Source organism: Ailuropoda melanoleuca, chromosome 5 (assembly GCF_002007445.2).
Source record: "Ailuropoda melanoleuca isolate Jingjing chromosome 5, ASM200744v2, whole genome shotgun sequence".
In the NCBI taxonomy this organism is placed as follows: Eukaryota; Metazoa; Chordata; class Mammalia; order Carnivora; family Ursidae; genus Ailuropoda; species Ailuropoda melanoleuca.
In genome coordinates this window covers 12,923,515-12,947,269 of record NC_048222.1, presented here as the reverse complement: position 1 = coordinate 12,947,269, position 23,755 = coordinate 12,923,515, and the positions used below count along the sequence as shown (strand labels likewise).

Below are 23,755 nucleotides of genomic sequence, written 5' to 3'. Positions count from 1 at the left end.
GATTTGAAATGATTCGAAAAAACTCACAGACGAGCCGTGTAACCTAGAAATATCTAAAAATCTAAGAAAAAGTTAGGTATGTCGTAAATGCATGCAATATATGTAGATTCTAGTCTGCTTTTTATCATTTACTGCCATACAAATTTATTGCAAAAAGTTAAAATTTATCAGACCTTACGCACACGACTGCAGACCATGTGGGTGCCATTCCTAGTCTAGAGAAATGTAAACGCATGTAATGATGCAGTATTAAATCATAACTACATCAAACTAACTACTGTAATAATTTCGTAGCTACCTCCAGTTGCTGTTGCCGTGAGCTCAAATGTTGCGAGTATCTGCTTAAAATACAGTGTGACACTAGTCATCTGCATGTGAGCAGTTTGCCCCCCGAGTAAATTTCGTATTGCAGTAAAGAGTGATCTCTTGGGGTTCTCGTGTATTTTTCGTCGTGTTTAGTGCAATACAGTCAACCCCGAATCATACCATGGGGCCACTCGTGCCACTAGTGATGTGGGAAGTGCTCCCAAGAAGCAGAGGAGAGTCATGACGTTACAAGAAAAAGTGGAAGTGCTTGATATGACCTATAGGCTGATGTCTGCAGCTGTGGTTGCCCACCATTCAAGATGAATGAATCCAATAAAGTCCACTGGGGGGGGGAGGGGAAAGAAAAAGAAAAGGAAATTCATGAAGTCATTGCCATAGCTACACCAGCAGGTGCAGCAACCTGCACTTTCTGTGAAATGCATTTTTATCTCATGCTGAAAATGCAGCTTTTATGTGGGTTCAGGATTGCTGTAAGAAGGGCACATCCGTAGGCTCCAGTATGATTCGAGAACAAGTGAAGCCATTGTGTTGACATCTTAAAGTAAAAAGAAGGTAAAGGATCTAAAGCTGGGGAATTCAGTGCCAGCTAAAGATGGTTTGATCATCTTAGAAAGAGGTTTGGGTTAAAAAAAAGAAAAGCCAAGATAATAGGAGTTGCTTCTGCCAACCAAGAGGCAGTGGACACGTTCCCAGACACTGTTAAGGAGATCACTGAGGAGAGAGTATGTCACAAGTGCCCTGTTCTGCGGGGGCGGGGGGAATGCTACAAAGGATGTTTATTAATAAGAGAAGTGATGGGCAGGATTGAAGGCAGGAACGGATAGGCCAACTCTATGGTTTATACAAATGCAGTCTGGTTTCTGATCAGGACAGCCCTTATCTATAAAGCTGATACCCTCCCTCCCCACAGTGTTTTGAAGGGAAAAGATAAATACCAGCTGCCAGTGTTTTGGTCGCACAAGAAGAAGGCCTGGACTGCAAGAATCCTGTTTCTGGATGGGTCCCATCAATGAAGTACCTTGCCAGTAAGAGACTACCTTTTAACGTTCCTTTAAAATTGGACAATGCCCCCGGCCACCCAGAAGCCCAGGAGTTCAACCTTGAAGGCGTCAAACTGGTCTGCTTGCCCCCAAACACAACATCTCTAATTCAGCCTATAGGTCAGGGGGTCATAAGGACCTGTATGACTCACGACACATAGTGCTCTATGGAAAGGATTGTCAATGCTGTGGAAGGGAAGCCCGACAGAGAGAACATCGTGAATGTCTGGAAGGATTACACTGGTAAAGATGCCATCATCGTTAGAGAAAGAGCCACCAAAGCCATCAAGCCCAAAACAATAAATTCCTGCTGGAGAAAACTGCTTCCCAATGTTGTGCTTGACTTTTCAGGATTTACAACACAGCCAATCAAGAAAGCCATGGAAAAGACTGTGGCTGTGGCGGAAAAGACTGTGGGTGTGGCAAAAAAGGTGCGGGACAAAGGGTTTTAAGATTTGGATCTTGGGAGTACCTGGGTGGCTCAGTCAACGAAGCACTTGACTCCTGGTTTCGGCTCAGGTCATGATCTCAGGGTGGTGCGATCGAGCCCCGCGTCGGGCTCCACGCTCAGGCGGGAGTATGCTTGAGATTCTGTCCCTCTGCCCCTCCCCCACTCTCTCTCTCTCTTTAAAATAAATAGATCTTCAAAAAAAGAAAAAAGAGATTTGGATCTTGGAGAAATTCAAGCGCTAACAGACACCACGCCAGAGGAATGAACAGAAGACGACTTGATGAAGACGAGAGCTTCCGAACCAGTGCCGGACGACGAGGAGGAAGACTCGGAAGCAGGGCAGAAAACACCGACATTAGACAGTCCGGCAGAAGGGTTCCGACAGCCCGGGACGACTTTTGACTTATTTTCCAACGTGGACTCGGGCACTGACACTAAAGCAAATGGTGGAAGAAGACTTGGTACCATATAGACCCCTCTGTAGAGAAAGGAAAAGGCAAAGCAGTCGGACAGAAGTTACGACGACGTATTTCTATAAAGTTACACCCCGTGAGCCTGCCTCTCCTGCCTCCCCTCCCCCTCCCCACTTCCTCCGCGTCTGCAGCCCCCGAGACAGCAAAACCAGCCCTTCCTCCTCCTCCTCCTTAAGAGGAGCCCCTGAATTAGAGAAGCTGGGGTGGGGGCTCAGGAGGCCCTTCTAGGGAAGAGAGGTGGTCGGTGGTGTCAGAGCAGCTCAGAGTTTGTGGGGAAGCAAAGAAGTCGATAGAATGTGTCCGACTCCAGCTGTGCTCCAAGGACACACGTAGAGGGGTTCCTGTGGCACCCGTGGCATCGTAAGCTGCTTCGCCGCTCGTGCTGGGCGTGGAGCGCAGGAAGGATGTACAAGGTGGATGCGGATAATCCAGACGTTTGTTCCCCATTCATTCCCCATGTGAAGGCTGACTGTACTACCAGGTAGAAGGGGGTGACCTTTATAGTCCAACCAAACACCTAATACCACCACCGCCACAATCGAGATATAGAATATTTTTTTAAAGATTTTATTTATTTATTTGAGAGAAAGAGAGAGCGAGAGAGCGCAAGCAGGGGGAGAGGGAAAGGCAGGCTCCCCGCTGAGCAGCAAGCCTGATGCAGGACCCTATCCCAGGACTCCAGGATCGTGACCTGAGCTGAAAGCAGATGCTTAACCCACTGAGCCACCCAGGCGCCCCAAGATATAGAATATTTCAGTCATGGCCAGAGGTTCCCCTGTGGCCTTTTCTCATTGGCTTGCAGACCCAGACAACAAGGACTGTCCTCTCTTTCGCCGTGGATGAGATTTTTCCATCCTAGAAGAGACATCGTCTTTAAAAATATATTTTTATATATTCTGTTAGTATATATCCTGTTTTTTATGTGTGTTGTTGCTTGTATGTAATTATAGTGTGTATATAATTACAGTTATAAAGAACTGAGTTTCTCAGCTATGGCCATTGTACCTCAAGTGGGCACCTCGCATTTTACTTTTTTTCCTGGGTAACTGAAATTGACCTCCTGTATTGTGGGGCTCCGTGAAAAAGTGGCTTCAGCCTGAATCGCGTTCCTGCATATTACTGTCCATAACTTCCTTGACTGGTAAATGGAACATGTGGCAATAGCCCTGCCTTGGAAGTGGGGGAATTAAAACCAGTTTCTCCACGGTCCCTCGTTTGTCCTGAAACCGAGACTCAGGCTGGCGCCCGGGCCCCTGTCCGGTGTCTGCCACACTGCGCCGGCCTACAGCAGGTCTGTTCCAGCTTGCGCCTTCCAGAAGCCGCCTGCTTCCGTGTTCCAGAGCATTGATGCATCCCGGCTTTCCCCCTCTGACTCCTGCCTCTTTTCTCCACCCCCAGGACCTGGCCACCCCTCAGGCCTTTGCGCGAAACCCTTCCCTGGTGTGGGAGTTCTACCACTACCGGCGGGAGGTCATGCTGAGCAAGGAGCCGAACCCGGGGCACCTCGCCATTGCTGAATGTGAGGCCCGGCTGCACGGGCAGGGCCGACGGGTCACGGTCATCACTCAAAACATTGATGAGCTGCACCGCAGGGCTGGCACCAAGAACCTTCTGGAGATCCATGGTGAGGGGCCCTCATGTGGGGAGGGGACCCAGATGTCAAGACACAAGGCCTGCCGTTTCCCCCTGGGACCCACTGAATGGGAATCTGCATTTTGACAAGATGCCCAGGTGTCTGGTGTGTGCGTGACACAGCAGAGGGACAAGTGTCTTGCTGGGCTGAGGGGAAATGGGCGGCTCGGGCCATCTGACCACTATGGCTCTAGCAGGAGGTGCCCGGGAAGGCTCTGGCATTCCTGGGAGTAGCCATGGACTTTCCCTCTGTCCCCAGTTGGCTCTCTCCCCTGAGGCTGTGCTTTTGCTCAGCAGGCAGACCTTTGGGGAAGCTGCCAGATCAGTGATCTTCATTGCAGCCAGCCCACCAAGTTTGTGATGCCCGTGGAGTTTGTCTTATATCCCGGTGGCTTCCCTTCTCTGCCCTTCATGACATCCTCCTTTTCCTTCACATCTTCTGGAAGCCTCTCCTCCAGCTTGGGGCTCACCAAAAATCTAATGCATTTGTTCATGTAAGAGCATAACTGGGTATGCAAGCTTTCTTCCCAAGGGCATTTGCATCTAAGAGCCTACAAAACTGCCATCCCAAGGAATGCATTTCTAATGGTGGAATTTCCAGAAGCAGTGATCCTGGGAGTATGCAGTGAAGTTGCCCATTTCTGCCTGGGGTAGTGGCAGAAATGCACAGTGTTCACTTGGGTCCCGTCTCGCTTTTGTGTCCTAGCAACAGTCAGCCACTTGACGACTGCGTGCCTCATGGGTGCCTTCTTCCACAGGGTCTGTCCCCATGGCTCATTTCTTTGGAGTTTCAGAATGTGGGTGGTGTCACTTGCCATGTATAAATGTATAAAATGGGGATTTTTTTTTAAAAGATTTTATTTATTTATTCGACAGAGATAGAGACAGACAACGAGAGAGGGAACAAAAGCAGGGGGAGTGGGAGAGGAAGAAGCAGGCCCATAGTGGAAGAGCCTGATGTGGGGCTCGATCCCATAACGCCGGGATCACGCCCTGAGCCGAAGGCAGATGCTTAACCGCTGTGCCACCCAGGCGCCCCTAAAATGGGGATTTTTTTGAAAAGATTTATTTATTTGAGGGAGAGAGAGAGAGCATGCCTGAGCGAGGTGAGGGGCAGAGGGAGAAGCAGACTCCTGGCTGAGCAGGGAGCCCGATGCAGGACTCGATCCCAGGACTCCGGGATCCTGACCTGAGCTGAAGGCTGATGTCTAACCGACTGAGCCACCCAGGTGCCCTAAAATGGGGATGTTAACATCTATCTTCTAGTTGTTTTAAGGATTAAATAAGATAATGTGTGCATCTTGTTGGAACTTCGGGGGTTGCAGACTATTAGAACTCTCTTCTAACTTAGGTAAAAACAAAAGAAAGCCCTGCCTTTCATTAAACTAAAGATGCCACCAACTTTAAGATACCTCACGCCCAAGATGGGGCTTGAACTCACAACCCCGAGATCAGGACCTGAGCTGAGATCAGACACTTCACTACCTGAGTCCCCCAGGAGCCCCAAGATACATCACATGTTTAATGTGACCCTTACAAAGAAAATAGTCTGCCCAAACTGTGATATTTTATTATCCCTTAGAGTTGTCATTTTGTACTGACAGAAGCAGTTTGTGCAAACTTACTTAGACACAGAGTTTTAGAAACAATATCACACTTAGGCACATAAAACACAATATGCTTGTGCGTATAAAAACACCCAGAACTCATTTTCTTCCTCAAATGGCCCCTCAGTGGTTCGTCGGCTGAAATGGCCAAGGCTGGCCTTTGTCCCATCGGGCCACCGAGAGTAACAAGCAAGTCCCTGCACACCCCTCACCCATCATTGTTCCCCGTTTGCAGGTGTGCGAGTGTGGGCTACAACAGCCACCGCGCACCTGCCGTCCGGCCCGGTAACAGTGGTAGGACCCGTGGAATTTCAGAGATGCTCACGTGAGGCAAGACGGCAGTAGTAAGACGGACAAAGCAGGGACACTGACTCACAAAACTGAGGAGCCTTAGGGTGGAGCTGATGTCGCTGTGTCCTCTGTCGCCCTGCCTCCCACTCTCCCTCCCCAAGGAAAGCCCCACTTCTCCCCCTGCCCTTCTTTTGCCTCCGTGCCCCAGGCCAGTGAACGAAGCCTGGGGATGGCCTTGCTTGGGTCACATCCCTCCCTTGGGCCAAAGGCTACTGCTGTGGTTTAGGTACCGTGATTGGACCGGTCTGGAGCGTGGGCCTTCGCTTGTATTTTGGGATGGGACCGACAGCTCCATCCGCTCGGCCCGGGGAGGGAGAGAGATGGCTCCCCAAGGAAGGAGTGCTGGACGGAATGGAGTGACACACGTGCACTCTGACGTGCGCTGGGCTCGGTGCGGCACTGGGCATAAGGCAAACATCTGAGGAATTACAGTCACTGTTATCGTCTCAGCTCAAGAAATGGTCGCTAGTTTTAACAATTATTTGCTTCATATAGTAATTGCTTATGTACTTACTGAACTGCTTTTGTAGAAAAGATTCAAAATTTGTTAGATTGAAATTAAGATTTTGCAAATTCATCCAAGGTATGGAAGGTTTATCAATCATATACTTGGTAAACCAGGCCCTTCGGTTTACTTTGGCGGCATCTACCCTGCTGACCACTTCAAGTCCACCTGCTCATAGTGGTCATTCGAGAGCTCCTTCGTCAGGTAGTAGGTGATTTATCTCTCTCCTTCCAGATTACAGAGTCTGGGAGGCACATGCTATCAGCTTGCTCAGGACCGCTACACGCCTTTGCATTTCCCCTGATACCTAGGGCAGGGCCATTTGCTAAAATGAACCTATAAAAACGCGATCATTTTGTACCCTTTCAGACATGGAGACAATTGCTCTTGATTGTACTAAATTCTGGTCTTGTTTAATTCGTGTTTTTCAGGTAGCTTATTTAAAACTCGCTGTACCTCTTGTGGCATCGTGGCTGAGAATTACAAGAGCCCAATTTGTCCAGCTTTGTCAGGAAAAGGGTAATTATCCTGCCCTCCGGAACGAGTGTGTGCTGTTTTCTCTTTTCAGTTGAACATAAATGTAAGGAAATTGAACATTAGCTTAGGATTCCTCTGGATGTTTGTGAGAAATTAGACTAGATACAGTACAGCCATATGGCAAAAGAAATATCTTGCTCAAAATTTACGATGCTAAGTGAAAACCACAGGCTCTCTTATCTAGTACGATCCCAACACAGACACACACACACCCCCTTCATATTGGTGTATCAGTATACAGGTAAAAGACCAGGAGAAAATACAACAAAATCTTACCAGTGATCATCAAGGGTGGTGGGATTATGGGAAATTTTGATTTCTTCTTTATAACTTTCTAGACTTTTCTTACAATTCTGTGATGAACATGTACTATTATTATAATTAGGGAAAAAATAAGAGTAGACTCGGAATATTGAGAAAAATTTTACTTGGTCATTTTAAATCAGTATAAATTATACAAGTAATATATTAATACAGTATCAGTGCAGAAGAGTCTAATTATGATGACGTATACAGTACGTATCATGAAACGCCCCCTTAACGCACCGGCTGCTCCATCCCCTCCCCACATAGAAATTCCCTCTCTTGAGGTAAAGTCACAGTGGTTAACTGCTTGGTGTCTGTCCTTCTTGTACCCTTCTAAGTTAACGTGTACTGATTATGGGTTTTGAACCGTATGCTGCCAGGCAAATATGCAGACTTCTTGGGTTATGTTATCTCTTTGTTCTTTGATTATACCAATGACATTGTTTCTTTTCTAATACTGTTTACTTCAGTGCTCCAGACCCTGAAACTCAAGATGCCAGGATCCCAGTGGAGAAACTTCCCCGGTGGGTAAAAAAAAAATGTGGATCCGTTTTTGGTTTTACAGATTGTGAAAAAAAGAAGGGACTCAAAATCTAAGTTCATTTTGTGAGGTCTCTCTTATCTTTTTTTTTTAAGATTTTTTATTATTTGAGAGAGGGAAAGCCTGAGAGAGCACGAGTAGGGGGGAGGAGCAGAGGGAGAGGGAGAAGCAGACTCTCTGCTGAGCAGGAAGCCCGATGTGGGGCTCGATCCCGGGACCCTAAGATCATGACCTGAGCCAAAGGCAGGCGATTAACTGATTGAGCCACCCAGGCACCAGTGCAGAAACCAGCCCTGACCTACGAGACCAAGGGCAAATGGGCAAAGGCGAACCAAATGCAGTGAAAACTGCTTCTTTCTGGTCTCTTTTTGCTTTGTGTTGTGATGGGAGAATTTGAGGTCTGGAAGGTTCCTGGGCAGACCTGATGCTACAGGTGCGTATCTCGTGTGTATAACGTGTAGAGGCCGGCCTCTTGTATTATCTTCGCCCTCCTCGTTGTCATCAGTGTCATCAATTCAGGGGAAAGGAGGCAGTAAAAGGTCTTGCGAAGGTGAAATTACAGGACCAAACAGGATTTTTATAGATTACGATAAACCCTAGAGAGATTTTTTATCTCAGGTTTTCAAAGCCAGATGTTATCACAATGTTTTCTAAACTGTTTCATAGAGCACTGGATCCATGTGATGTTGAAGGGCAATACTTGAAAAAAAGATGTTTTGTGCTCAAATAAATATGGAAACCACAGATTAAACAAAGTTGGAGTATGTTTGCTTTCCTGCAGGACTTCTCAGTGCATTTCATATGCTGAAGTACACTGTTCCTCCTTAAAAAGTGGTTATAATATGTTAATATTTCACTGGTTTATTTAACCACAGAACTCTCTTTATGATTTTTAGTAAGGGTTTTCATTATCGAATTCTAAAAAGACAGACAACAGGCCCTTGAGAGGGTTTTGGTAATTGGCCCTGGAGAACTTGGCTGTGGTTATGGCAAGAAAAAGGTGAATCTGAGGAGACAAGAAAGGAGGTCATTGATGAGACCAGCAGGTGGTTGGGGTGTTAGAGGCAGGTCTGCGCCTGGTTCCTTCCAGGCAGCCACACCGATGCATGTGGTGAAGTAGCTGGGAAAGAGAAAGCTGCTGTTAAAACCCCAAATCCAACCACGTCAATGTTGGAGATCCAGTTGGCTTGATCCGAGCCTCACGGGTCAGGCAGCATCCCATCTAGCAGACAGAAAGGAGCTCCGAGGAGCCACACACAATGGAAGACTTTCAAAGGCCGAAGGAGGCAGGGCAAGGAAGTCTTTCTAGCGAAGAGGTATTACGCCTTGGTTGACTGACGTGGGGCTTAGCACAAGTGACTCCATTTTGAGCCTGTTGTCTGTATTTTTAAACACTGTTTAGAAAGGAAATGTGAAGGTTGGCCGACACACATTTGTCAGCACATCAACCCAGTGCATCCAGACAAAGTAAAAACTTGATGAGGGCCGTTAAAATGAGTACTTTCTATTCAGGATAAGCTCACATGGTCGGGAAGTGGAGGAATAGACGATAAGAAGGATCAGAGCCACCCATCTGTATAGACTGGATCTGGGGTACCCCTACCCTTCCTCTGGTCCACCTGGGCAGACCTGGCGGGGTAGGTGTTGGGGTTGGGTGAAGGACAATGTTCTTACAGGTGTGAAGAGGCAGGGTGTGGGGGCCTGCTGCGACCTCACGTGGTGTGGTTTGGAGAAAACCTGGATCCTGCCATTCTGGAGGAGGTTGACAGAGAGCTGACCCTCTGCGACCTATGTCTAGTGGTAGGTCATTCCCTTCCCCGATCCTTGAGATTTTCTGGAACACCAAGACTAGGGTAGGAGTTTGGTGTTTTTCTTCCCTCCTGCCCCCCTCCTTTCTTCTCTGTTCCCTCTCCTTCCTTCTCTGTTCCCTCTCCTTCCTTCCCCCACCTAATTTGTGTGTTGAGATGTCCTGTGGTACCCTATAGAAAGATGAAGAAACCATGAATGTGAATTGATCTTGAATGCGAATCTATGTAAGACCATGTCTTGGGCTTCACAAAGCCTCTTCCCACCACAAAAAAAAAAAAAAAAAAGCATGATTTTGAAAGTACTATATGCTCATTATTAAATTTGAGAAAATACAAAAAAACTACAAAATTATAAAGAAGAAATTAGAAATCACCAATAACTCTATCATCCAGAAATTGCCACTCTTAGCATTTTAGTATTTATTTTTTTCTAGATCAGAAGTGAGAAACTATGGCCTTTGGGCCAGATCTGGGCTGCCACTTGTTTTTGTAAATAAAGTTTTATTGGAACACATCCATGTCCATTCTTTTGTATTGTCTATGGCTGCTTTCACACTGTGATGGCAGAGTTGACTATTTGTGATGGAGACTGTCGGGCTTACAAAGCCTAAAAAAATTACTATCTGGCCCTTTACAGAAAATCATTTGCCCACCCCTGGTCTAGACCTTTTCTTATGCAGATATATACATATTGTTTTAAAATTCAGAAATGGGTTCAGACTGTATGTTCTGGTTTGAAACAACTTTATTCATGTATATTCCATGTCAGTATATCCACAAATCTTCATCATCTTTTAATTGGCTGCATGGTGTTCTGTTGCTTGGCTGTAAAAGGAGATATTTAACCAATCCTCTATTTTTGGACATTGAGGCCATTTCACATTTTGGTATTTTAAATAATGCTACAGTGAATATTCTTAGATATAACTTCTTAGCATGCTCTTCAGATCTTTTCCTTAGGGCATATTTCCCTAGAAGTGGAATTAACTGGACAAAGGGTGTGCATATTTCAGAACTTCCTTAATGTGTCTTTAAAAGCAGAAGCACTTTCTCATGGGGGCATATTCATTCAGCCAGTGTTTATTGAGCGCGTCCCAGTGTCGCGTCGGTGCTCATGACTGATGATCAAATGAGAAAAGCTGGTTCGTACAGCATATTCTGGTCTTTCCTTTCTTGGAAAGCACATTTGTAAATATGTATTTGTAGGGAAAAACCTGAAAGAATATATATCAAAATGTGGAAGAGTGGTTATCTTGGGGTAGGAGGATTGTGAATGACACGTATATATTTCTTCTTTGAATTTTCTAATGTTAAAAAAAAAACAACCCACATGGATTATTGGCATCACCTCCCAGAGCAGAAACAAAACCGAACCATTCGTCTGCCGTTCTCTCTATTTGTGCTTCTTGTCTTCTAGCACATTCTTCTAGTGATCAGCTGAAAGGGTGCCTCCCAACTTCCCATCTGTCCCTCAGAAGTGCCCCGTGGATCCCACCCTGCTTAGCTTCCCTCACATCTGTAACCACAAACCGGCCTGAGTTTATGTAATGTTTTCTGAAAGAATGTTTCTTTCCCCTGTAATGAGGTCACTTGTCCGTTTCCCTTCGTTTGCTTTGTAGGTGGGAACTTCCTCCGTGGTTTATCCTGCCGCCATGTTCGCGCCCCAGGTGTCTGCGCGGGGAGTGCCAGTGGCGGAATTCAACATGGAAACCACCCCAGCCACCAACAGATTCAGGTACAGGGGTCACCAAGGTGGGAGAGAGAAGGAGCTGAGCAGGTGTAGCTGTGTCATCTAAACGTATCTTACCTACCGTTGTCATTAAAACAAAAAGAGACACAGAGTTTATGTTTTCTAATTTGGTCTACTTTGATGGAAGAACAAAATATTGTTACCTGTAGACCAAAGGCAGCTGTGCCTTTTTCCAGGGAATTTGCCTTAGGGCTTTTGTGGTTCACATTTTGAAAGTTCTTTGATGAACATTTTCAAAGTTCTTGGATTCTGTAGGCTTGGCTTTCATTTGTATTTTTCAGGGAGAGTCGGTAATGGCGTTTAGGCATAGGTGAGTTGAATACCCAGCACACAGCCGGGGAGGTGCCCGTGTGTACCTTCATCACCCGCTGTTCCCCCGGGGGGCGGCCTGCGTGAGGTCCTCTTCGGTTTTGTTGCCAAATATATGCCAAATTGCCAGATATCCTCAGTGTTAGTACTTGGGGCCATGTCGTGGTGCTGATCCTGTCTCCCATGTTTGTGTGGAAAGTGGAGACCATCAGACTATGTGTTTTTAGCCTCATTCTAAGTTCTATTTTATCCTTATCTCCATTTTGCTTTCTTTTTTCACCTTTCACCTTTTTTCACCTTTTGTCTTCCCTTTTTAATTGTTTATGTATTTTTATCAGTCTGCTTATTTCCTTTCTAGAATAAGGTGGAACATACGTGCATCAGTGCTCTTGCAGAAAATACATAACTCGTAAAGAAATACAAATAAATAAAATACAAAACTTCACTGAAACTTGTTAGCATTACGTTAGCCAGTGGTTGTCACCTCAGCTTCGTATTTAAAAATACGACTGGTGGGTGCCTGAGGTGGCTCAGTCAGTTGAGCGTCTGCCTTCAGCTCAGATCATGATCCCAGGGTCCTGGGATCGAGCCCTGTGTCAGGCTCCCTGGTCACCGGGGAGCCTGCTTCTCCCTCTGCCCGCTGTGCCTGCCGCTCCCCCTGCTTGTGCGTGCGCTCTCTCTATATCAAATAATGTATATCAAATAAATATATATATCAAATAAATAAATAAAATAAAAATATGACTGGGTATTATGCATGAGATTCTGATGTACCTGGCCTCAGGTGTAGCCTGGGCACCATGATTTCCATAAACTTCCTAGATGATTCTAACGGGCAGCCAGGATGAAGGCCAGCATTCCGAGTCTTCACTGGGATAAAAAATGTGCCACAGACTGTGTGGAAATGGCCCTGATGACCCTCTTTGAGTGAGCTTGGCTCAATCTAAACTCCTCCGTGTCTTTTTAATCAGTACCATTTGTGTCCTTGGCCCACTTCTTCATTTGTGTGTAAGTGGTAGGAACGAGGAAGACATCCTTTCAAAAACTTGCCTTCTATATAAAACAGAGTCTTTGAAAACTATACAGTAAAAGAAATGAAAAGATCTACACACGTGGAAGGACACTTATATCCGTGGACCAGACAACATCATATTGTTAAGATGGCGGTACTCCCCAAATTGATTTACAGATGCAGCTCCTCTCCAACAAAATTGCAGCTGGCTTCTTGGCTAAAATTGGTGAGGTGATCCTAAAATTCGTATGGAAATGCAAGGGGCCCAGAAGAGCCAAGACGGAAAGAAGGATGAAGTTGAAGCGCCCCAAAGTTACTGCGGAGTTACGGTTATCGAGACAGCATGGCGCTGGCGTGAAGATGGACATAGGGACAGAATTGACAGTCCAGATACAAACTGTCAGTGTATGGGCAGCTGATTTTTGGAAGACAATTCAGGGAAAGAGTAGTCCTTTTAACACATGGTTCTGGAGTGGCTCAAGTGCCACCTGCAAAAGAAGGAAATTGGACTCCTTCTTCACACCACATACAGAATTTAACCCACATGGGTCATAGACCTAAATATAAGAGCTAAAAGTACAAAATACTTAAAAGAAAATATAGGAGTAAGTGTTTGTGACCTCAAGTTAGTCAAAGCCTCCGTAATATGACATCAACAGCACAAGTAGCATGAGAAAAATGGGTGACTTAGCTTTCCATCAACATTAGAACCCTCTGTGCTTCAATGGGTCCCATCGAAAAAGTAAAAAAGACAACCCACAGAATGAGAGGAAATATTTGCAAGTTTAATATTTGATATGGGACTTGCATCCAGAATATATAAAGAACTCTCACAATTCAATAATAAAAAGATCGTCCAATTTAAAAATGGACCGAATATTTGAATAGATGTTTTTCCAAATATATACACACGGTCAATAAGCATATTGAAAATATGCTGAACATTATTAAAATTAGGAAAATGCAAATTAAAACCACCATGAGATACCACTTAACACCCACTAGCGTGCCTAGAATTAAAAAAACAACAACAACTGTTGGTGAAGAAACTGGATCCCTCATCCATTGCTGGTGAAAACGTACAATGGTACAGCTGCTTTGGAGAACAGTCTGGCAGTTCCTCAAAAAGTTATATGCAGAGCTAATATAGGACCCTATGATTCTCTTAGGTAATGAAAACATATGTCTACACGGAAACATGTACCCGAGTGATCATAGCAGCATTGTTCATAATCAAAAGTGGGAACAATCCAATTGTCCTTCATCTGATGAGTGGCTAGAGGAAATTTGGTATTTATACCCTGGAATATTATTCAGCTGTGAAAAGAATGAAGTACTGATCTGGGCTACAACATGAATGACCCTTGAAAACACTATACTAAGTGAAAGAAGCCAGGCACACAAGACCACAGATCCTAGGATTCCATCTATAGGAGATATCCAGAAATCGACAGAGACTCACAGTGGATGAGAGGTTGCTAGGGTTCAGGTAGGGAGGAATGGGAAGTGACCATTAATGGGGACAGGTTTCCTTTCGGGGTGATGGGAATGTTCTAAAGTTGATGGTGGTGATGGTCGTATAATTTTGTGACTATAGGAAAAGAAACCATTAAATTATACATTTTAAACAGATTACATGTGAATTACATCTCAATGAAGCTGTCCTATTAAAAATTAAATTCTCTTCTAACTTATGCCCTGAAAAGTAGACACGAAGCGTCTAATATGCATTGTGGCACCTGGAGTAGCATGCGTCATTAGAAGTAACATCAGAGCCAGACAGCTTAGGCCCCTCATGTGCCTGAAGATGCATCGGGACCCTCCGAGAGTGGGGTGGCGTCACCTTTCTGAAGGAGGGAATGAGCTGCATCCCCAGTCGCTTTCTTCTCATGTGGTTTATTTTTAGTCCTCGGATCTCCAGCTCACCTCTACTAAGTAGAAAGAATGAAAACAAATCATCATGGTAGAAAAGTAACAGAATGCAGACAGGAAAAAAGAAGGAAATAAAAGCAGAGTGCTTCCCCAAGCCCAGAGCTGGCCTCTGCCTTTCATGCCCCAGCCTGACCAGCAGCTACGGGGCTTCCATTGTGCGTGTCTTCAGAGGAAATTGAACGTGGTAGTTTTCCTGCGAGTTAAGAGAATCCTGGCATTTAAGAATATCATTTCTTAAGCTGGGCCTCCTAAAAGTGCAGACCTGACTCGGCTGCTTCTCTTTCTCAGCCAGAATCGTTCAACCTCACGTCCTGAAAAGCTGCCACATCTCCTTTCAGACACACCGGCTACTTGCTTGTTTGAAACTTGGATCAAATTTGACAAGTTCCTCACTGACCGGCACGGACTACAAGAACCAGTTTTTTTTGGTTGGAATTTTCCCAGAGGAGCGTAACTGACCAGGGCAGACAGTCATGCTTTTATCTAGGGGTCAGCAAAGCTGATGCTGAGAGATGCAGGTGATCTTCTTACCCTTCTCAACTTTTCAAACAGGAACCAGGCCTAGAGCGATAGAGCGTTCGAACACACAGTTTGACGGGCAAAATTTTCTCTTCCATCTCATGCATGACAGATTTGGGTTGAATTTTACGTGAGGTCGGGGCTCAGCAAACTGCTTCCTGTAGGCCAAATTCACCCGGTGTCTGTATTTGTAAATAAAGTTTTATTGCAACTCAGCCACGGCCCTGTGTTTCTGTATTGCTCATGCCTGCTTTTGTACCTACAACAACACAACTGAGTCATTGCAGCAGGCACTGTCTGGCCTGCTAAGCCTGAAATATGTTCTCTGGCTCTTTACAGAAAGAAGTTTGCCAACTTCTGCTCTAGGTTAACGAGAGAAATGAAAACTGGGATAATATGTCCTTTTAACCTAATTTCCTTTTACCTGAACAGGGAGCAGGGATGCTGCCTACGCTTTCAACTTGGATCTCACAGGACATCTGAGACCCTTGCTCAAGTTGTTTAGATTCCTTGCCCCAATTCTAATTTAGAGACAGACTCACAGAATTTGCCTCCCACTGAAATGTACTAATATAGCTCTGGTTTGTTTTTGTCATTGTCCGCATCCCCAGTGGTTGTCTCGGATGAGTTCTGATGAGCTGTTATGGTTAGAGTAGATCCGAGGTATTTTCAGATTGGGCTTCAAGGTTTTGACTGTTATTCAACCCCGGGATCCTCCGCGCATGAACGTCTGTGCACTTGCTGAGACAGGAATGGGTTTTGTGCTCGCCTGAGAGATGGTGTGCAGGCCCTTCCAAGCACCCTGGGCCTCCCGTGCCCTGTGACCACCACGTTCATCTTTGAATTTCTCTAAACTTTGGAATTCAGTTGAAGTCCACACCTATCTACTAAGTACCTACTATGTACTAGGTACTATGTACTCGGTTCTAGGTACTAGGTACTCCTAGGTACTAGGTACTAGGTTCTAGGTGCTCAGGATGGGATATATGAGTAAACCAAAACATCTGCCATGTGAAGATGACATTCTAGTGGTGGAGGCAAACGGTGAACAGGAAGCGTAATAAACGTGCAAATGCTATAGCAGGTGAGAAGGGGGGCAGCAAGCTGTGGCAAAGCTAGAGCTGGAGGGGAGCGGACAGGTTGCAGGATTCAGCTGGGTAGTCAGGGTAAGCCTCACTAAGAAGATGTCTGGGCAGGCTTGCAGGAGGGGAAGGAGCTAGCTAAGGAGATCGTCTAAGAGTGTCCCAGACACAGGACCACCTAGAGCGGAGGCCCCCAAGCCATGCACGCCTGGGAGGTGGAAGGGACAGCACTGGAGGTCAGTGTGGCCGGAGTTGAGGGAGGGAGGGGCACGTCCCAGAAGAGGGGGTCAGTATGGTCAGGAAGTAACGCGTTTCTGCGGGGGAAGAAGTGCCCCCAAAGAAACCGACCTGCCAGTGTAAGGAGTTCTTAGCTGGACATGGTTTTATAGATTGCTTTAATTATTTGCTCATCAAGAATGTAAAGAGTTTATTTGTAGTTTTCTATTTTTTTTAAGATTTTATTTATTTGAGAGAGAGACAGAGATAGAGAGAGACAAGCAGGTGGAGCAGCCAGCAGAGGGAGAAGCAGGCTCCCCACTGAGCAGGGAGCCCGACGCGGGGCTCGATCCCAGGACCGTGGGATCCTGACCTGAGCCAAAGGCAGACACTTAACCGACTGAGCCAGCCAGGTGTCCTCAGGAGCTTACTTTTAATTTGCAGTTGACTGCAGTTGATAGGAAGTCCGATGTCTGGCTGGACGGTCAAGGGTGGGCAGTAGGGGCCCTACTCTTGGCTCGAGCAGCTGGGCTCCTGGTTGGTCTGTTCATCAAAAAGTCACGTAAAGTCAGAATAATTTTAAAAGGACACATAGATACCTTACCAAAATATACTTAAAGATACTTAAAAATACTTAATTTTATTTATTTAAAAATATGTTCATTTATAGCAGAACACTGCATTCATTTGTTTTGCTTTGTTTGCTAGAGCTGAAGGCCTTTAATGTGAGCAGGTCACCTGTTGTGCGTCCGTGATGTGCCTAATCCTCCCAGTGGTCCCCAGATGCCCCTGAAGATTAAGATCACCCCAGCCCTTATTTTGTAAGACAAAACAGACAGCCCCCCCCCAAGTCAGATCCCAAGGCGCTAGTCTAGACTTCCTGAATCAGAATTTCCAGGGCGTGAGGACTGTTTGTATACTTGACAAGTGGCCCAGGTGATTCTTATCATCTGGGAGTCTGGGAAAACACTGGATTCCAACCTCTGGTTTGGGTATTTTTCTGCTTTTTTTTTTCTTTTTTAAAGTGCAACAAGAACTTATGAAAAGAAATTTGTGAAGCAGCCTTCCCTCAGTCTTTATTTCTTATTATTTTTCAAAGATTTTATTTATTTATTTGTTAGAGGGAGAGAGCACATGAGTGGGGGGAGGGGTAGAGGGAGAAGCAGACTCCCCGCTGAGCAGGGAGCCACACATGGGGCTCGATCCCAGGACCCTGGGATCACGACCTGAACCGAAGGCAGATGCTTAACCAGCTGAGCCCCCTGGGCGTCTCCCACCTACACTAATTTAATAGAATTATTTTTAGTGACCTGTCGTGCCTTTCCAATGTATACATCAAATTTTCCTAGGAGCAACCATCTTTTAACAACTGTATTTTTTGGGTTTATTGCATAATTTTTACTAAAATTAGTTAATCACATTAACCAGTAGCAGTGGCAGGAACAGATTCAGACCAGTGGTCCTGGTCACCCTGCTGCTGGGGAGACGGGGATGACGTGTGTGTGTTGGGGGGCACGGGCTGCTACAACGTGAGTCTTCAAGCACTTTTCCTCACGTACCTCTTTTAAACTTGACATCTAAAATTTTGTTTCGAAAAGGTCGCAAAAGATGTGATTCCAAGTGTATTGGAAATAAAATAGTCATTTTATAATAAAACTGCCATTATCATGGGTTTAAATATATCCGGGGTGAATGTCGCCACCACTGGACACCCACGGTCATGTACTTACAGAGTAGACACATATGCCCCTTTTAACAGCCTTCATTGTTTTCCTCCTTGAACTTGTATTTCCGTTCTACTCTCACCACAGAAATGTATATTCATGTAATATATTTTTATGCTCAAAAATCTTTTGTTGACCATCCTATGATATTTCTGCAGCAAAATGTGGTCTGAATCATTTGTTTTCAGTTTCCTTAAAACTTAAAAAATGTTTTATTAAAAAATTCCTCCAGGTTGAACTATCAGGAACAGTAATTTGTGGGATAGCTGTTGAAAACAACAAATAAATGATACATTTTGGTTAATAATTCCATAAAAGTGAAATCGTACTGGAAATGCATCTCTTCAGAGATGCATAGGACATGAATTTTTTGGATTAGTTCCTGTGTCCCTGGCTGAGTGTGGGAAGGAGACCGATTTCATGCTGTTCTAGCCCAATCCACCTGCAGTCACCAGAAACTAACCTGTAGTCAGATCAGCTCTGCCCGCTCTCTGCAAATGAGGGAGGAACAGGGCACATGTCCCCAAACGAAGGAAAAGGTGCAGTTATTATAGGATTTGGAGGGAGGGTGGAGTTTAGGTGAAATTTAAATGAAGCTGTTTTTGGTAGACTGAGCAGCAAGCAGGGCTGTGTGGGAGTCAAGTGCCGTCTGGCTGGCCATGTGGACGCAGGGTCCTGTTTCCCTGGAGACCGCAAATCGAAGGTAGACTGGCAACACTGCCCAGACGCCCCTTTGTGAAGCTCGGTCCCAGGGTTAGAAAGCAAGGTTGCTGCTCGGTGGCAAAGTGACTTCGATGCTTCAAGCACATTTATCCTTTACTGCTGCAATTTCCAACAGCAGTTTCTGCTAGCTTATGATTTTAGACTATGGAATTCCTCTGTGAGTAAAAAAGCAGTAGTCACTCAAAGAAGGGAGTTGTCACGATACTTTGTACATCGTCCTGGGGAAAAAAATATTGTTTCCTATTTGCAGTTGGCTTCATCTGTGTATCTTATTCTACCTAATATGAGGGAGGGCAGGCCAGATTTTTCCTGGCCAAGCTAAATTTCACCTTTCCAATGTCTATTGTAATCCTTAGCTTTTGCTCTTTAGAGACATAGGTCCCGAGAATGTGAGCCACATAATTCACCGGGAATGAAAGGAATTTGATTATGGCAATGCCACTCAGATTTTGGACCTCTTTCCAAGTTATATGCCAAAATACACACTGTAATTTTGTATTGCAGTTAGGGATCTGTTCATTGACAGTCCTATCAGACCAGACCCTCTTTCAGTTTTATGGAAAGCAGGAACGAAATGGCCCTTCCTTGCCTAAGGATGCCTTGTCGCCCAATCTCTAGAAACCATTTGTTTGCCGAGACCTGCACCAACATTTCAAACGTCCCTTTATCTGGCCCCTCATACGTTTTCACACTCTGTGAAAAGGCATCGCTGTAAGGTTTGGGGGGACGGAGGTGCGGGGACCAGCTTGCTCTTGCAAAGTGGGAGAAGGATGGATGTGGAAAGGAACACTCAAAAGTCCCTTTCTTAGGAAGGAGAACATATACAAGTTGAGGCTATGGGAATTTCTGGAAAGTTCTCTGTGACGGCTATAATTTTGGGGAGAGCCTGGCTGTAATTTTTGGGAAGTCCTCAAGGGGCTCTAACTCTGCATGTGAGGAGCTTTCTGGTGGCAGGAGGAGTGGAGATGTCACCTGGTTGGGGATGTCCGTTAGCGGCACTCTGTCCAGAGAGAAGAGTATTTGAGGTCTCAGGCATTCATGATCTGTGTTGTGTCAAGAATAAACAATATGGGGGCTCCTGGGTGGCTCAGTCGGTTGAGCGTCTGCCTTCAGCTCAGGTCATGATCCCAGGGTCCTGGGGTCGAGTCTCATGCCAGGCTCCCTGCTCAGAGAGTCTGCCAAATAAATAAATAAAATCTTTAAAAAAAGAATAAACAACGTGAATATCGAATTACCTTGAACATGTGCTTTTTCATTTTTAATTATGCTCAATTGGTTTTCCTCTGAATACACTAGAAAATCCTGCTTTTGCCAGGATACTCTGAATCCTGCATTCAGAGTTGGCTTTTTTTTTTTTTCTTCTTCCTGTTATGTTTTTCCTTGAAGGAAGCAGAAATGAATTTTTCTTCTTTCTCTCTCCTCTGCTCTTTTTGCTTGTTGCTACTCTCTGACTGTAAGTCAGGGTTAGTCATAAGGTTCAAAAGAGGGCTTGAGAGTCCTGTTCACTCAGCTAAAATGTTCGTGGTCTGCGTGGTGCGTGAGGTGGTTTTTCTCGTGTCCTTAGCGTGTGAGAGTGCTGTTGCAATTAGTACACAGACTTCGTAAAACTTCAGCTTCAGCTACGAGGTTGGCCATACAATCACAAAATGCACTGTGCAATTCTGTCTCCCCTATCCCTTAAATAAAATTGTTTATAGCACCTAAATTCCAGGCAGTTGCTTCCCCAAATTCCCTTGATCACTGGGACCAGCCCATAATGAAATGTCTGCGTCTAGAGTTATCAGACACTAGGTGAAGGAAGGAAGAACGAAGTTCATAGTACTGTATTTGTGAGAATTGGGATTTTGCTTCGGATGTAACTAAGAAATGTGTGACTTGCTGGAGTAGCCCCTTCGTGTTTCTAACTCTGCTTATTGTCCTATTTCAGGTTTCATTTCCAGGGGCCATGTGGTACCACTCTTCCCGAAGCCCTTGCTCCTCACGAAACTGAGAATGTTTCTTAGTTGTCCTGGGGAAAGAAGACATTGTGGTATGTCTACGTACCGGGCCACAAACAGAGGAGAACCAGTCACGGGGATGGTGAGCTACATACTGGAAAATCTAAAAATACCCTCCGAGTCCCCTGCCTGGAATTCCACCTGATGATAAGTGACGGGGGCCTAGAAGCAACAATAGCAAACACTCTTAGAGGAAGTCAGAGAAAAGTCAAGGTAACGCATCTTATTTTGTGTGGACTTAAACATCAGATATCTCTTATGTTTGGTTGGTTATTGGAAGGTGGAAATTTTGTGATTAGATTATCTTTTTAAAAAGTAATTATCCTGATTGAATGGTTGTGATCTGGACACAGGAGTAGAGGGGTAAAACTTGGTAGTTCTGATTTTTGCCAAGTTTTGGTGGAAAATAAAATCACTATTTATGGTAGGTCATTTATTGTATAATGATCTTACCCCAAGAAAAGTCTTTGTTGGGGGCTTTTCCTTTTCAGTGTTTACCGTGTTTGGCTGCCTTACCTCTCGGTGTGTGGGATAGCTTACAACAAAAACTCATGCAAGGAAGGAAGAGAAAAGTAGCATCGAGATAGAAAATCAGGGTGGGAAAAATCAATGATGCAAATATATGGACTCCGAGTGTAAACACAGCTGCCAAAAATTGAGCACTGGCCAAGGAGGAAAGGGAGAGGTGATGGTTGACTGTTTCTCAATATCATAAACACAGACGCATACGGCCCCTGTGGGGGCCCACCAAGCTTTCCCAGACACTGAATTCTGGAGTTTTTTTTTTGTCCCCCCATGGACTTGAAAAAATTATGTTCATATTACCTTGGAGTCAAGTAGTAACAATACAGCTCTCCGCTCAAGTCTCACTACCTAATGCTGCCCCCAAGGCCCTTGGAATGTCTGCTGTCTGGTCTGCCTGGGAGGAGTGGCCTTTAGTAAACAGCGTAGGGAGGCCATACATGCATAGGTCCCTTGGATCAGGTTGGCTCCCTGGGTCATTATACACGTGGGCCACTTTGCCTCAGCCCCTAACAAAATTGCATTTAATGTTACACCCTTGGCTTTTGTACAAGCGGGCAAGACACAGTCACATAAAACTTTGTACTGCATTTGCAAGTCATAACTTTAAATAAATCCCAGAGGTTCTTTGCATGGGCAAGAGGGATGTTCATAACTTACAAGGAGTAGGGCTCCCGAGGGCTTGATTCACACTTTGCACAAGTGGGTCAAGACATGGACACAGAAGGGGGCCTTTTATAATGCAGTTTTTCTACCTGAAATACCATCATTTACTGTTAATATAGGTTGTTGGGCTTCTCAAAGTTTAATTCATACATTTTCCTAGTGTTAGCAATGATGAAAGTTAGCACACTGTCTCAGTGAGTCTGATTATATTTTTAATCTGTAATTTCCATCTGACCAAGGCCCCAGTGTTTCATAACTATTCTTTGCAACTCCTCTCATCCTGGGCCTTTGGTACCAGCGGTTTCTTTTTCTTTTTCTTTCTTCCTTTCTTTCTTTTTTTTGGTTTGTTTTTGTGTTTTGCCATTTTTGTTCAAGTTTTGGTTTTGTTAGAGAAGATGAAAAATTGGAAAATACAAGATGTATGCAATATTTAATTCAACTTAATATTTATTGACTGTCTACCCTATGACAGACATTAGAAATAAAATAATCAGTAAGATATGGACCTTACCCTCAAGGAGGTCACAGAATTGTTGGGACAACTGTCATGTGAACTATTTTACAGAGTGGAAACTACAGTAAAGAAATTTGTGCAAGATTCAGAGAAGAATGCAGTTAGAGATGGGCAGAGTGGGGATGGGGTCAATGTTAAGATGCTTGGAAGGCTTTAAGAGAGAGTCAGCCTGGGTGGCAGTTTTGGAAGTGTAAATGGTTCCATGTGGAGGGGTATCAGTAGAGGAAACAGCACGTACAAATGCATAGCAAGTGTGCAACAGCTTGGTTTGTTGAGAGAGTGATGAGTCATCTCATGTTGTACAATGGTGGGAGGAGATAAACACAGAGAGGATGCCAAGAAATGAAATAGGGTTGCATTCACTAAGCAATGGAGAAGTCATTCTTTCACCAGTTACAGGGTTTGTGCTGGACCAGCCACTGTTCAGGTCCTGGGGTTAGAGCTGGGCACCAGGCCGGGACCCTGTTCTCACAGAGCTTACATCCTAATGTGGGAGTTGGATGATAAGCTATTAGGGAGTGGTGTTGGTGTTAACAGAGGTGTGGACAGTCCAGGGACAGGTGGTCGGGGAAGCCTGGGAAACGGTGGCTGAGGTCACCAAGCACACGTTTGGTGCTGAGCATCGATTTAAGCCTTCATCTGTCAACTTGTTACTGTCAGTGCCAGAAGGACTGAAAGGCATCACGTCCTATTGCTACTGAACAATTTTCCCTTCCAAGGAAATGCCACTTCTGTGGGGGGGCAGGGGGTGAAGGGAGCTGAATCTATAAATACTGATTAATTGGATTGAATGTGAAAGTTAATAAGGGGAAGTCTCACTAAAATGGAGTTGGGAGGTACAGCAGGGGGAGATCTCACGCTCTACCACTTGCCCTTAATTGCCAACCCAACAGGAAGAGATGGTGGACCTGGTAGGTGGATCCCAGCCGGAGAAAGACTTTCCTCCTTCCCCAGCAACAGCCCAGCCAATGAGAAGCCACTGTATTTCTAACCCCCAGTTTACTCCAATGGACTTTTTATGACAGCTTCTCCCAACTTCGCGGCTCCTCTATAAAAGATAGTCCACTCCTTAGTTTGGGGGACTTGCCTATGGTTTTGCCAATAGCTTGCTTGCCGGGCAACTCCCTGCGATTCCTGAAGAAACCCATTTTTTTTTTTTGCTGGTAAAATAACTGGGAGTTTTATTTTTTAAGGTTAACAGGACCGAGTGG

At 45.1% G+C, this 23,755-nt stretch overlaps 1 protein-coding gene across 12 annotated transcripts in view; it reads left to right on the top strand.

Moving 5' to 3' along the window:
• SIRT5 (sirtuin 5) overlaps positions 1–21,457 on the top strand; it is a 32,884-nt gene extending 11,427 nt beyond the window's left edge. For 3 of the 12 annotated variants that reach the window (XM_034660307.1, XM_034660308.1, XM_034660310.1), the window contains exons 4-9: positions 3,690–3,915; positions 6,818–6,905; positions 7,700–7,753; positions 9,447–9,570; positions 11,198–11,313; positions 14,870–16,675. In XM_034660307.1, the coding sequence (XP_034516198.1) occupies positions 3,690–3,915; positions 6,818–6,905; positions 7,700–7,753; positions 9,447–9,570; positions 11,198–11,313; positions 14,870–15,035 (774 nt within the window). In that variant the 3' untranslated portion in view covers positions 15,036–16,675. The other 9 variants (XM_034660305.1, XM_034660312.1, XM_019797957.2 and 6 more) reach the window with 9 other exon arrangements.
• Positions 21,458–23,755: the final 2,298 nt, after the last annotated feature.